Here is a 16616-nt window from a genome sequence, read left to right on the forward strand (position 1 = left end):
CCAAACCAATTTGCATGGAAAGTTATTACCTACCGCAAGATATAACTTTTTGCGTATCTGTTTTTAAATGCCTAGCAAAATAATAACAAAAAAAACATATTTAGGAGATACTTCAATAACGTCAAAAATGATAGTTTGACGTGACTCTTCGAGAAGTTTCCAATCTTGGGACCCTCCTGTTATACTCCACCCTCGAGATATGTGGGAAATTATAACCGTTCTCGCTTACGTTCATTAGAGTAAGTACCATTAAGAATGGAGGCAATTTTGTATCTTCGTCCCAAAGATCAATCATTCTGTGATTTGTTCTTCGCCAAAACCCGTGTAGTGAGGTCGCTTAATGTAACATTTTATATTACATATTACATTTACCAGCCGGATACAAGCACCAAATTTTGCATGAAGCTTCCCGAGACCCTAACAAACAATTTCCGAAGGGTTGCCCCTTCGAGGGATCAGTGGGAACGATTTTTGAACTCCTGAAAATGGAGATTTTGCCATTTATCTCAGAAACTTGAATGTTTCCACAACTTTTTCCTCACTCGAGTTTTGTGGGCCGTGAAAAGACCTTTAAAAGGGTACTTTCAGGAAGCTTCATGCCAAATTTGGTGCTTTTATCAGGTCGGTAAATATCTTGTCACTAAGTGACCTCACTAGTGTAAGTATTTTTAGCGCATTTTTGAAAAAAATACGCTATTATATTCGTTATTGCTGGCAGGCCGGCTGTCCGCGTTAGATCTCCACAACTACAATAGCTAGAGACTTCAAATTTTCACTAAAAGCTTTCTGCTATAGTGTAGATGTGCAGGCACTAGTCTATTTTGAGTTAGATTACTTGTGAGATCGATAATTGAAGAAAATAATTTCAATATGGGTTTCGGAGGTGCTATAATTTTACCGTTAGATAGCGCTACCAGTATAAAAACTTATTATTTACTTTGTGATTTGTTTTACAAAATGAAGACGTACCGTCAATTGAAATTAAATAAAATTAATTATTTAACGCAGCCAAAATTACTCGTGAGATCGATAATTTTAAACTTCGCTAGTAAAATACTGACCTGCATGACCAAAAAGGCGCTTTAATCATGCATATGCTGATTTACAACTTGTTTCTTTTGTACGATGGGGACTGAATTTGTTTCCGTTTTATGCGATCGCATCTAGGTTTCTTGTATTTAAACGCGTACACGTCCTGCTCTTAGTTTCGATATAAATCTTGAAATGCAGAAATGATAAAGAAAAACTTATATCGGGTACGTGCAAAGAGCAATTAACAATAATATCGTGTTTACTAAATTCTAACCAACGGAAATAATTAAGTGGAATTTTCTAAGCGGCGCGTTTGATAAGATAATTGCAAATAAATTCAGGGTCAAACAACATTTGTAAACAAACCCAATCTGCCGTACTTTAAAATTCAACCACAGTTGCTAAAACGAATTACAATAGGTAGGTATTTACTCAAATATACACAATTTTTTGCTTATATTTTTATTTAATGTCAATGATAAAATTTGTAAAGTAATGTCCGCTAACTTAATCGAACCACTAGATACCGAAAAACTATACACAGAAGTAGAGCACACAGTACAGGAACAATTGCAGACTATATTAAATGAAAGAGAATAGAAGTAGGTAAAGACAAAACAGCGTGTGAAAAAAGTAAAAAATTATCAAAGTCCTCGTTTGAGATCGAAGGGACTTCAGCGCATTTTTGTGTGGCAGATCAGTATTCTATTAGCCACTTTCGACTCAACCATCAATAACAGATCTTGTCGAAGGCTAGTAGCTAACCGCTTCCCACTTTCCGCGTGCACCCGCAATTCGCTTTTAAAGATTTGACTCCACCATCAGTAAGATCCTGTCGGGGGCTACCACATTCCCTTTGACGGTACCCACTTCCGACGTTCCGTTCACCCGCAATTCGCGTTTGAAGATTTGACTCCACCATCAGGAAGATCGTGTCGGGGGCTACCACATTCCCTTTGACGGTACCCCCTTCCGACGTCCCGTTTACCCGCAATTCGTGTTTGAAGATTTGACTCCACCATCAGTGAGATCGTGTCGCGGGCTACCACATTCTCTTTTACGGTACCCACTTCCGACGTCCCGTTCACTCGCAATTCACTTCTATTGGCGACACGAGAAAGAGAGACAGCGATTCGAGATTTACGAAACGTTAAACCGCGTGAGTTCGCAACGGAAAGTAAAAGGCGCCCGAAGTTGACTACATCTCGAAGACGCGCGCGCACGCCTCGCAAAAGGTCGTTAATTTCGCCCCTATGACAAAAAACAAAATTCCGCCACGCAGGAGTTGTGCGCGTTTACAACATCTTTCCGACGACACCAATTTCAAAAGAATCGGACCAAAACTGTAGTAGAAGATAGGAAAAAACTGAAAAACCTTCACGTTAGTATACTACGCTCGAGGATGACGCCCAGATGTCGCCAACCCCACATCATGTAGCCATGTCCCTAAGGTTGACAAATTTCACGGCCCTGTAGATACACGTACACCCGTTGCCTTTCTACAAGAGTTCTTCTACGCGCCCACATTTGCTGCCAGCCAGCCAGCCAGCCAGCCAGCCAAAATGAGATTAAAAGCTACTTTTTACAAATAAATTTGCAAAAATGCGCTAAAAAGGTCATTAGGTCCCTTGGTAAATTAAGATCGGAGCCAAAGATTAACACAGAAGCGGAGCCAGAAATGGAAGAAGTCAAATAAGAAACAATAGGTAACTACCGATTAAAGAAAAAATATCGAGGAAATTATAAACCTTAAGCAAGTGAAGTGACGGCATACTATTCCAGGTACTGGGATAACGAAAATCCACACTTGTTTCGAGAAGATCACACCCAATGTTTGCAGAAAATCAATGTTTGGGCAGGTATCCTTGGGAAATAAAATTATTGAGTCTATGTTTCTAAAACGAAATTTAAAAGGTGTATATCTCTATCATCTTTAACATGCCGTATAAACTGGGGTGAGGCATGTTGATAATATTGTGGTGTTTAAGGATGGGATGTATAAGTGTGTTCATATTTTTTAATGTAGTATGTTCGAATCGCACACAATGGTTTTGGTTATTTAGTGCATTTTTGAAAAAAATACCTACGCTATTATATTCGTTATCGTGGCTGTCTGGCTGACTGGCTGGCTGTCCGGCTGAGATCTCAGCAATTACAATAGCTAGAGACTTCCAATTTTCACTAAAAGATTTCTGCTATAGTGTAGATATCCAGGTTCTAGTCTATTATGAGTTAGATTACTCATGAGATCGATAATTTTATACTTTGCCAATAAAATACTAATCTGTATTATTACCAAAAATGCGCTTTCATCATGCATAGTATGCTGATTTACAACTTGTTTATACTTTGTAATTTTGTTTTTTTGGTTAGTCCGTGGGTAGCACTCATCACAGTGTGTTAGGTAAGACCACTGTATGTTATTTTTATCTGTAAAAAACTTGCCCATACTAAATAACGCAAAATAACGTTTGACGTTTCTGATATATCACAGGGCCGAATCTCTGCAGCCTCTGAGTCAAGTGAAGAATAATGGAAACATGCCGTTAGAGGAAGAGCTTCGCCACCGACCAATCGACAGATCGACTGACCGACCGAACAGCCAAAGTGAATATATAAGCGATACTTTTTTTTCAAAAAGCCCTAAAAATTTGTAGAATAAATCAACCGGATGTCGTATTCGGTAAGAAAACTTCATACGCACCATATTGTTCTATCTTTAAAAGATAGCCTTTGGATGACATTACAGATTTGATAATTTGATTGAAATTGTCCGCCAAGAAAATTCTTTTTCTTAGCAACCGTAGTTAAACATACATGTTATGTTAAAACTCAATTAATATACAGGGTGTATCATTAATATTGCGAAAAAATTCAGGATTCAAGATTCCTTGCATAAAACTAAGAATAAAAGTTCATATAAACATGTTTCCAAAAATGCCTCGTTTCTGAGATACAGGGCGTTGAATATTATGCAATTGAAAATAAAACTTTTTTGTTTCCTCTGCATCATCACTTGTCGGATCATTCTATCGAGAGTGCCATTGACTTTTTATATGAAAGTCGTTACTTTACAGCGATTTGACAGTTGTTAGGTTTCTTTTTCAAAATGAATTACGCAAATAGTGAAATGTGCGATATGCATTTTTGTTACATGTTTATATGAACTTTTATTCTTATTTTTATGCAAGGAATCTCACCCTGAATTTTTTCGCAATATTAATGATACACCCTGTATAATTATTTTGTTACACTAAATTTGGTAGGTACCGACACAGTCTTGGTGTAAAAACACTATTCTCTTCGTATGCCAAAAAATCCGCTATAATCCGTTCTAGGTTAACCATATGCAAGAAAACATTTCTGAGAATGCCTCGATAACCAAGATAACGCATTTCATTGGTCGAAAATTGTTAATGTGAAACTTTCTGAACAATTTTTGACTGGAACTAATAATAGAATGATATATCGTATGGACAGTGTTTATCAATCCCGTTTTGTGGGACATAATCAAATGACCCTCGTATTTATCCGCTTGTACTAAAGCATCTCGTCTGTATAGTTACCTACGACCTACGACTATCTCTAGTAGTAGTATTACTATGCTCCATTTCACGATGTTTCATAGAAAATTGTATTCCATACTCCTGATAAATAAATTTGCAATAAATAATACCCTCGGTTTCATTTTGAGAGGTGGCAATCAAGTGAGCAACGTATCGTCTGTTACAGATGGGTGAGTACTTTTCATTTTCACCTGTCGCATGCTCTAGCTATTTAGCCTTTTTATTTACGTGTAATACTCGTACTTAATGCCAGGAGTAATCCATATTTTTTTATTATTAATTATTCTACATGGAAAAATGTATAATTATTTATGGTTCTCTAAGATAACAAGGGTGTCTAAGAGAAAATGTTTTTTTTAGTTAGGGTTGGGTAACATCCTTTAATTCTGGATCTAGATACAGATCCAGATACATTTAAAAATCATGATGTAGAATCTAGATCCAGGTCAAAGATTCATACGTAAAAAAGGATCTAGATCAAGATCCTCCCAAAATGATCTAGATCCTTTATAGATCCTTCATAGGTAAATCTGATTTAGGTACATGGGTGGATTTGTGTTTTGGTGTTCATTATTCTAAATACTGTCAGGAAAGTGCGGCAATTTTTGTAGGTATTTTTCGGTATTACAATAAATTTTTTTTAGTATTTTAATATTATTATAGTGATATCGTTTTTTTGTATTGTTAACATTAGTTTTAAAATATTAATAATTAGATTTAGATATTAGCAATCTGAACCATTAAATGGCAAAACATAAACTCAAATAAATATGCATTAGATGTACAGAAAATGTTATTAAATATTGTATTGTATATGTTGTACCTAGTCGGTGTGTGAGTAACATGCCGGTGTGCGTATGCGGTAAAAATATAAGTCGTTATGATGATTCCATTGCATGCAATGGTAATTGTGGTGGTCTTTTTCATATCGAATGTGTGGATCTAACTGTTGAAAGTTACACTGTACTACAACGCGATGGTTTAATCCACTCGTGGTTGTGCAAAATCTGCGACGGTGCTCCTAGTAAGTCGGAAGTCAACATGGATGTTACTCCTAAAGTATGTATAACTGAGCTTCAATTAAATTGTTTAATATCCAAAGCAGTTAATTCTGCCATGCAACATTTAACTAAAGAAGTTGTTCTGCCGTTAAAAGCGGAATTACATGCTATCAAAGAGCAAAATAAGTTCATTCTATCAGCTCTTGAATCACTATGTAGCAAGAACATCAGTCAAGATACCGGTAATAACGTCAGAAGTTACTCTAATGTCACTAAAAGTAAATCGAAAGTGAAGGACACCATCTCGAATAAGGAACAAGTGCGAAATGATAGTTTGAAAAATACTACGGAAATTCCGTCAAATCTGTCAAAGGTTAACGATAAAGTTCAAATCGAGTCATTGAATAAAATTATTCATATAAATAATGATATCGCGTCAGACAATCCTTCCCCCGGTGAAGATGGTCAAGAATGGCAAACTCAAAAACAGAGACGGCGTCGTGCAACTCCTTTAACTACTGGTTCTTCTGCCAGTGGAGATTCTCTAAAAGGTGTTGTCAAACGGTTAAATTATCATGTTGCAAGATTACACCCGGATACCAACATAGATACCCTTAAAAATCACTTAATCACTAAGCAGATACCTGATGTTATAATTGAGCAATTAAAATCTAAACATCCGGATCTATATTCTTCTTTTAAGGTGTCAATTCCACCCGAGCTACAGGAGAAACTTTTGTCACCAACTACTTGGCCTATGGGCGTTTGTGTGAATCGTTTTTTTTGGAGTGCACAAAAAGTCAAGTTAAAAGAATAAAATTGCTTCACTTAAATATTCAGTGTTTGCGCAACAAGTTTAATTTGTTGGAAGCGTTTCTGCAAGATAATGACATTCAAATAGTTGGCATCAGTGAACATTGGCTATCAGGACGTGAATTAACAAACGGGTTAAGTCTTGGTGACTGGAAAATGTCGTCTGCATTTAGTAGATCACTTAAAATCCATGGTGGTGTTTTGATTTTAACAAAATCACTTACGTGCGATCCAGTTGTCGAAGTTAATAACATGGCAATAGAAGTGCATTGTGAAGTAACTGCTGTTTTGTGCAGAGACTATAATCTCGTGGTCACAGTAGTCTACAGATCACCTTCTGGTGACTTTAGTAAGTTTTTAGAAAATCTGGAAGGTGTTTTAGTACAGTTAAGTGATTTTAAGGATGTAATTCTTTGTGGTGATTTTAATGTTTATTTTAACACTTGCAATGCTCAGGCAACTAAACTATGCAATCTACTCTCTTCTTTTGGTTACGTGAAGACTATTCAAGGTGCCACAAGAAAACACAACTGCATTGATAATATATTTATCAATTTTTCTATTGACAATTTCATTACTAGTACCATAGACACTAACTTATCTGATCATTTGGGCCAAAGCATCACAGTTTTACCTGAAGCAGTGTCACTTAGTTCGCGATGTCTACAATTTCGGCCTATTACCAGTAAAGGGCGCCTCGCACTGTTTAATATGCTAACCAACTGTACTTTTAATTATTTGAATGATACGAAACTAGACATAAACACGAAATTCGATTTATTTTTTAACAATGTTTATGATGCTTTTAAAATCGCATTTCCTGAAAAAACAGTAAATCTTACAAAAACTAAAAGTAACACTTGTGTTAAATGGTTTACCGGCGAACTTCGAACCATGAGGAATAACTACCAATTGATTCACGAGTTACATCGTAAATATGGTACAATAAACTTATTAGTTGTAAAACGTAGATTGTACTCTGCGTATAAAAAAGCAATCAAGAATGCAAAAATCGCGGCCAATAACGATGCAATTAAAACATCATCTAATCCGATTGGAACAATGTGGAATATTGTAAATTTCCACAGGTATTCACAAAAACGTGTCTGCTCTAGTTTATCTGCTAATGATTTTAATGTGCATTTTGAAAACCACTCTGTAAATATTGTAAAAGATATCCCTTGTAACAATGTAGATCCTATTGCTATTTGTTCGGCTAAGGTTCCTGCAGATCTAAGGTTTAGTTTTAATTTAGTATCTCCTAGTGAAGTAAGAAATCTCATAACTTCTATAAAAAACAGTAATTCAAAAGATATCTTTGGGTTAAGTGCTGATCTTATCAAGTCTAACGTGAGTTTGTACACCCTACCACTTGTGAAACTTATAAATTACTCCTTTGAGGCAGGGGTGTTCCCGGATTTATTAAAAATAGCAGCTGTAGTGCCGATTCATAAAAAAGGAGATGTTAATGACGTTGTTAACTATAGACCAGTATCTATCTTACCTGTATTTTCGAAAATATTTGAAAAGGCTATATTTAAACAAATAGTAACTCATTTCGAAAACAATAATATTTTCTACTATAATCAATTCGGTTTTAGAACTGGAAGAAGCACCACTGATGCGATCTTGACCTTTATGAATAAAACCTTAGAATGTTTTGAAAATTCCGATTACCTCGTAGCCACCTTTCTGGACTTATCTTCCGCTTTTGATTGCGTCTCGCACAAAATTCTTCTTAATAAATTAAAACATGTATATAATTTTGATAAAATAAGTGTGTCGCTCATTAATTCTTACTTGTCTGGTCGATCGCAGTGTGTACGTTTTAATAATGCGCTGTCACACAAATTACCCATTCAAAGAGGGGTTCCTCAAGGAAGTATTCTTGGGCCCCTATTATTTCTAATTTATGTGAATGACTTCCCCGCTTATGTTTCATTATATAATGACTGCATTTTGTATGCAGACGACATCACTCTTTTTAAACAGGGTAAATCTGTTCAGCAATTAAACGGTGAATCCGAGTATTTAGTGGATCTTGCAAATAAGTGGTGCATTGCAAATGAATTAAAAATCAATATTTCAAAAACACAACACTTAATTCTCTCCCTGAGAACACATAATCTTTTAACACCACGCTATGTCAAGTTCCTGGGACTCTGTATTGACAGCAAATTGAGTTTTAGTATGCATGTTGAACATGTTCAAGCAAAATTTAGCTGTAACTTATTTGTCCTACGTCGATTAGCAGATAATGTCTCAGCAAATGTCTTAAGACGCGCTTACTTCGCTTTGTGCCATTCTTTATTGACCTATGGTATTATAGTATGGGGAAGCTCTTCTTCCAGTGGAGATCTTTTTAGACTTCAGCGCAAGGCACTAAGAGTAATTTCAAGTCTGGGCTATAGAGATGATTGCAGACAGGCATTTATAGATTTAAAGATCCTTACATTGCCTTGTCTGTTTATTTTTACCTGCTTGTGTTATGCTAAGGCAAATCTCGCTAAGTATAGGCAACAACATCAGATTCATGCTCACGATACACGTAGCAAGGAGGATTATCGTTTACCCCTTTTAAGATTAAGTATATCGAAAAAAGGTGCAGAATATATTGCAATAAAATTTTATAATCATCTACCCGATACTATTAAGTTGCTTAATGAAAAGGTTTTTAGCAACAACATTAAACAATTTTTGTTGTCAAAGGCGTTCTATTCCCAAAATGAATATTTTAATTTCAAATTCGCCGAAAAAATTTAAATTTATGTATTAGTTTAGATCTCGGTTTAGATTTTTGTGTAATTATTTTTTATTTTGACGATTGTATGTAACTTTTTTCGGTTACTTAAACATAATAAAAGTTATTATTATTATTATTATTATTATTTAACACTAGTTATAATTACAATTAACTATATACATGCCTAAAAGTCAAATTTACTTTAATGCATTCTTAAGTCTGAACATGTGTTCTCGTTTTGTTCTCTTTTAAAATCAATAGCGTTTCAAACATTTCATCGCTTAATCTATTTCTATGAGAAGTTAGAATTTGTCCGCCTACACTAAATATGCTTTCTATGGGTGCAGAAAGAGGACAGCACACAATTATATTTAAAAAACATTATTTTACAGCGGGGTAGGTACTTATTTAATTGATAATATGTATTATCTGAATCTTTAAAATATTCATTGCACTGTACAGCAGTTGCGATTTCTGTGTGGGTACTACTTATTTTTAAAAAAATCAAACAAATCGTCATCAGAAGAAATTTCATCCCCAGAATTTGCGTGTCTTTCGATTTCACGTTCATCTTCTGGCGTTCTTAGCTCTTCTATTGCACTATTTAATCCATTTTTGCAGAAATCTACCTCATTTTTAAAAGGAGTAATATCCAACCATTTTAATTTAAATTTTGGGTTTGAAATTGTGGCCAAAAAGTATGATCGACTAGCAACATTTTTTATGTTCATTATATTACAAACGTCTTAAACGGTCATTTAGTAAACATTCCTGTAATCTTAAATAGAATTTTAAATTTGTCATAGTTTCCAGTAATGCTTTAATTTTAAAAAGTGTTTGTAAAACAGTTCCTAAATGACACGATTTTTCGTTTTGTAAAATATCTATACCAAGTGTTTCGCATTTTCTACGGCAGCTAGCGCATCCACAGTAATAAGACTAAGGGTATATATGAGTAACATTTAAAATGTTGCGGCAAAAGCACGTACGAGGCGTCAATATCAAAGTCTGGTAATGGTTCAACATCTACGTCATTTTGATTATGTAGCCCTGTCAGTTCATTGCTTTTGTATTGGTCAATACTCAAAAAGGAGGTAAATACGACGCTTTACTAAAATTGCATTGTCTGTTACGGTCCCTGAAATTTTATGAATCTCAATACAAAAGATTTACGTTCGAAAGTACTATGGTCAATATAATATAATGGGCAGTCATACCAAGATAACTTTTGTTATCACTACTCCAAACATCTGCTGTTGTACAGACGTATTTGGCTTTATTTAATTCTTCCCTTACATTATCAACTACTGCGGAATTTCGTTCTTCCAATTTATGTTTTAGGTGCGTATACATCTGCCGAACCGAGCATGTAATGTAACGTGTAATGTAATGCTCGTTTGATTTAAACAGTACGAGCGCGAACATATTCGTAGGTCGCTCCATTCAAACTTGACCATTGCAGGCGAATTGTTTTTCAGTGGTTGTGCAGAAATTGTTTATTTATTGTGCCATGTCCTCCAATGAAGAAGCGATAGCATTGTTGTTAGCAAGCGGATCCATAGTTATTATTATGGAAGAGATGCGTAAAAGAAAAACAAGACGAGACAGACGATGGTGGAAAACCGAATTATTCAAAAAACGAACAGGATCTGAATTACTGCTTGATATGAAGATTCAGCACATTAGCGGACAATACAAAAACTTCACTAGGATGACACCAAGTGATTTTGAAAACCTTTTACAAAAAATAGGTCCAAATATCGCCAAGCAGGAAACACATTTTCGTAGCCCTATCTCTGTTCAAGATAGGTAAGTGGTCGATTTAAGTACATAAATAAAGTTAATAAGTACTAGTATACATATTTTGGAAGATGTGATCGAGCAAATTGTATTTTTAGGTTAGCAGTAACTTTACGATACCTAGCGACCGGAGATTCGTATACAAGCCTCCAATTTCTATTTAGAATATCAAAACAATCTATTGGGCGAATTGTTTCAGAAGTATGTAGAGCACTTGTACATGAACTAAAGGAATATATTAAGGTAAAAACAAACTTTATTTAGTAATATTATTGAAAAGAACAACTGAAAAATGTATAAACAAAAATAGCGTGCGTACTTTTAAACATAATCATTAAAATCATCGCGATCTGAATGTTGAGGGGATGGTGTATAATTGGAGAGGAGTGACGAAGGAGAGGACATTGCTTGTCGGGAAGCGAGCCTTTCTGTTAAAGATATGTTTGGGAATTGAGGTGTTACTTGTGGCGGAACAACTACTAACTCTGTGTAGGTGGATGGTTGATACTGCGAGTGAGAAGACGACTGTAAGCTTTCGTTGGCACTTGTTGATGCAGTTGAATGATATGACTGCGTTGCTGCCCATACTGCCTCATGTGCGCAGGAAATTCGTAAAATCCTCTATCAGCCTTCATAATTGTATCAAGAATAGAATGTTCAACTCCTTTCCTCGTTTCGAATGAATAGGAATTCATTTTTGCCATTACAAAACTTAAAAAAGCTTTGACTTCGTCATTTTCTGGACAAGATGAAGTTAGCTTAGAAGCTGCAGTTTTTAAGACAGCCACTGCATCAACCATCAGCGAAGAATGTTCTTCGCGAGATGTTTTTATTCTCCGTTTTGGGGCACTGGTTGGAGTTTTTTCGACTTCGATCTCCGATTCGGTTTGTAATTCATCCTCTTTGCCACTACCACGTTCTTCTTGTTGCGATTCCTAAAGGAATGGTATCAAATAAGTATAGGGGTTTTCAATTAATTACACTGATTACACTTTTAATGCATTTTGAAAGAAATAACGCAATATAATTGTACTGAATGTTATTCCATGACGTGCAACTAAATTAGCTGGTTCTACCAGCTCCAAATAAAATTATTTAGCACATAACCTGCGAAGTAATTAGTTTTACTTTACTATACTAAAATCGAAATCAAATGACGGCATATGAATCGTTCTACTTTCAGGTACCTACTACACCTGAAGCTTGGAAAGAGGCAAGTAACGTGTTTGAAGAAGTATGGAACATGCCTCATTGTTTAGGTGCTCTTGATGGGAAGCATATTCTCCTCAAAGCTCCAATTAATTCTGGCAGCGATTACTTTAATTATAAGTCTCAATTTAGTATAGTACTATTGGCAGTGGTTGATGGAAATTATAACTTTATTTTTACGGACATCGGATGTCAAGGAAGGATTTCAGACGGAGGTGTTTTCAAAAACACAAAATTATATAATATGATGACAAACGGTACTTTAGGATTGCCTCCACCTGACCAGCTTCCTGGACGTGAAACGAAAGTACCGTATTATTTCGCTGCTGATAGTGCATTTGCATTAAATGAACACATTATGAAACCATATCCGGGGGACCATGCCAAAGGAAGTACTAAACGTATCTTTAACTATCGCTTAAGCAGAGCTCGGCGAATTGTTGAGAATGCGTTTGGTATATTAAGCGCAGTATTTAGGGTTTTACGAAAACCTATGCTTGTGGAACCCGAAGTGGTCGTGATGACTACTGTCCTTTTGCACAATTACTTAAGAAACAATTCGCCAAATCTGTATACACCACGTTGTTCTATTGATTACGAAGAAGATGGGGTAGTTACCATGGGGTCCTGGAGGAATGATGAAGCTATGACATCAATGCAACCCTTTCAAAATATTCCCCGACGATCTCATGCTTATGTTCAGAAGATAAGAGATGAAATTGCCGATTATTGCGTGAATGAGGGGGCTGTTCCATGGCAAAATGCATACGCTTAAATCATGGTTTAATAACTGTAGGTACTCACCGTGTCCATACTTTTTCTTGGCTTATCTCTGTCTTCCAAGAATCGTAAAGCTTCGTAAGCGAACCATCGACTATTGTATACGTTATCCACACCTACAAATAGATATTATAATTATGTTTAGTTTTGTTTTTATTTTGTAGTAAAATAATGTACATTTTTCGAACTGAATATTGGACTACTAGAATTTGTTTATATATATATATAATCAAAGAAACCTTTTACCCTAAGGTGTAAGGTACATAATTTTAATTTACATTTCAATTTCGTGTACAAATTTTGTCCATTGTTTCTTATCTCTTGCCAGTTTTCTCGCTTCTGCCCACGTTCTTCCTTTTCTTTTCAGTATTGCGGCCACTTCATCGTTCCACGTTTTTTTGGGTCGTCCTCTTGTTCTTTTCTTTTGCACGCCTGATTCCCATATCCTTTTAACTTGTCTGTCGTTGTCCATTCTGCATATATGCCCAAACCACTTCAGTTTTTGTTTCTCTGTCATGTCAATAATTGACTCAATTTCCAGTTCTTCTCGCACCGCCTCATTTCTTATTCTGTCCATTCTGGTGATTCCTTTAACTCTTCTTAAGTATTTCATGTCGGTGGCCTTTTCATAGTATTCGTCAGCACCCAGCTCTCACTTCCGTATGTTAGGATTGGTCTAAATACCGTTTTGTATACTGTCATTTTTGTTTTTGTACTAATTTCCTTTCTGCCTATAAACGCCGTGTTTAGGCTGTGGTATAATCTTGTTGCCTTACCAATTCTCTCGTTAATTTCCATTTCCATATTTCCCTCTCTGTCTATCAATACCCCTAAATACTTGAATGCTTCGACTTGTTCTATCTTGTTTTGATTTATTACTATGTTAATGTTCTTGTTCTCCTTACTTATCACCATTACTTTTGTTTTATTCGTGTTTATTATCATGTTTCTCTTTGTTAATTCTTCTTCCCATATCCGTAGGTTATCTTGCAGGTCCTTCTCCTTTGCTGCACAAATCATTACGTCGTCCGCAAAGGCACATTCTGACACGTTCACGGGTATTAGCTTGTTGGTACCGATATGCACCTTTTTGGTTCTGGTTGCTGTTGCTTTGATGATATGGTCCATTATTAGTAGAAACAGTATTGGGCTCAGGACCCCTCCTTGCCTTAAACCTTCGCTTATTTCAAATGTTGTCGATTGTCTATTATTCTTCCTCACATAACTTTTGTTATTTTCGTATAACCCCTTTATTCCTTCTATTAACTTTGCACTCACCTTCCTTTGCGTTAGACTTTTCCATATTACGCTTCGCGGTACTCTATCGAATGCTTTTTCAAGGTCCAGAAAGGCCATGTAAATTTCAGAATTTTGCATTTTGCTTTTCTCTATCATTTGTTTGATGCTGAAGATATGATCCTGTACGCTCCTTCCTTTCCTGAAGCCACTCTGAGTGTCTGCCAGCTGCTCTTCTATTTGGATTCTTAGTCTTGCCTCCATTATGTGTTCATATACCTTTGATACCACACTTAGTATTGTAATGCCCCTATAATTACTGCAGTCTCTACTGTCGCCCTTCTTGAATAACGGTATTATTATTCCCAACTTCCAGTCTTCTGGTACTTTTCCCGTAGTCCATGCCTTGTTGAAGATTTTTGTTAGCATTTCTGTCCCTCGCGCCCCTAGGTTTTTCAGCATCTCTGCATTTATCTTGTTTATTTCATAATGTATCTTACCTGATCCTGTCCCTTTCGATTTTTTTTCTCTGGCCTTCTCCCTTCTGTATGAAGCAAGTAAACTAATGATTTTTGCTTTACATGCTTCTTCCGGCTGTTCAACTGCGGCCGCTATTTCTTTCCAGGCATCCACTTTTAAATTTTTGTTATAATAGTTTTCATTCCTTGGATTCCACAGCACTTCATAATTTTTATAAATCTCTATCAATAACAATGAACTTTCATCTGACCACTGCGCCATTTTAAACAAGACTAAATGCTCGCGAGCACGTCAAGAACAGGAAGGTTAAACTAAAAACACGTCCCAATCGAGCACGCGAATCCCTTTGTGCTCGTCACAAAAACCGACTTTTGACGGAGCGAGCGAGCACACTGCGAACCTGTTCGCTTCGTGCTCGCGGCGCCGTCCCAATTGTCCGAATTTGTTGCATTAGTCTAAGGCTCCATTGTCAGCGGTTCAGATCAGATCAGACCCGATCAGACCAGACCAGACCAGACAAGGTCAGATCAGATCAGCACGTCCGATGTAGTGGCTCCATTTGTAGCGGATATGTAGATACCCACCCAACGAGTAAACACGTGGTTATTATTATTTGGTAAGGTCGAAGAAGTTCACAATGAATTTTTGGTATTTTATGTGCTAAATGGCGTTTGCTAACTAAGGCCATTGAAACCGAATAGGTTCAAGCGTTTGGCAGGGCCAGAGACAGAGAACTCCCCTATAAAGCTTGCATCGCTTTGCTCTGGCGCTTAATAATGAAATGTAACTAAATAAATAATTTACCCTTTAACATACCTGAACAGGCTCCAAGGGGTCTTGCCCCCACTGGAAATTACGGTTCTTTTACAAAAATTACAGGGGATGTCTTTATCAAAAACTTCTTAGTCCCACCTAGAAAAATACCCGCCACCCCTGCTACTTTATTCTGGCTACGGGCCTGTACCTGAAACGCCCATTTTTTCTCCAGTGTCTTTTGATAAAAGACTTTTCATATCTCTATCTTTTATCCCGTTGATCCCAAAGAGGTGGATTTCCTCTGATGAGGTCGATTAAAAGTGATTTATCCATTGTCTCACAAGTCAATTTACGGTCGTAGTCTGAGAAAATATCAAACACGTTTGATTCATACAGACCGTCGGAACGTACACGTATGTGTCTGGTGAAAACTTGTCTGTCGCTGTCTGAAGGGACAACTGTAGCCACTTATCTGGTCTGATCTGGTCGGATCTGCTCTGATCTGCTCTGAAACGTCGCTAATGTAGCCGTAGCCTTACACGTTACATTACATGCTCGGTTCGGCAGATGTATACGCACCTTTAGAGTTTTCGGGTCGCAAGGTTTTTTCCCGGATAGTCCTTCTACTAATCGAACAAAGGCTGGCTTTTCAACAGGGATGGGGTCTCATTTCTTCAGCTATGTAATCCAGTATTTACTCCGCCAATGTTAAATATCGCAAAAAAACATTTATATATAAATTAAAATTGATCTTTGGATCTACGAGTGAAAGATCGATTGTAATATACCTAATCTATATCCAGATACAAGATCGTCATCTAAAAAGGATCTAGACTCAGATCCAATATCCATGGATCGATCTAGAACGTGGATTTGTACTCCGATCCACAAAGCAACAGGATTTGTTCTGAAATTTTTCATGGCGAATGACATATCGACAGCGATATAAGAGTAAAATCGGGAAATTTGGAAACCAACTACCCATGCATTTTTCTTTACCTTATTATAAAATAACTTTGTACTAAGTTTAAACAAGTATAAATTGTGCACAACTCTTGTGCAGATACAGGGCGTTTTAATTTTAAAAGCAGTAGCATGCTATATTTATCGATGTTTTCTTTCTCGTTAGATGATTAATGGGGAGACTTCACCAATAGATATGTCTCGTCCACATGGATTCCCACATTTGGACGAGTGCGG

At 36.4% G+C, this 16616-nt stretch overlaps 1 protein-coding gene across 1 annotated transcript; it reads right to left on the reverse strand.

Moving 5' to 3' along the window:
- Positions 1-11434: 11434 nt before the first annotated feature.
- On the reverse strand, positions 11435-15309 carry LOC116173444. Its single transcript, XM_031490933.1, has 3 exons — positions 14681-15309; positions 12969-13060; positions 11435-11890 (listed from the first exon to the last, which is right to left on the reverse strand). The coding sequence occupies exons 1-3, from the start codon at positions 14919-14921 to the stop codon at positions 11435-11437; spliced, it is 789 nt and encodes a 262-aa protein (XP_031346793.1). The 5' UTR covers positions 14922-15309.
- Between the last annotated feature and the right edge of the window lie 1307 nt (positions 15310-16616).

The sequence above is a fragment of the Photinus pyralis genome, unplaced genomic scaffold (assembly GCF_008802855.1).
Source record: "Photinus pyralis isolate 1611_PpyrPB1 unplaced genomic scaffold, Ppyr1.3 Ppyr1.4_LG6, whole genome shotgun sequence".
NCBI classification, from domain to species: Eukaryota; Metazoa; Arthropoda; class Insecta; order Coleoptera; family Lampyridae; genus Photinus; species Photinus pyralis.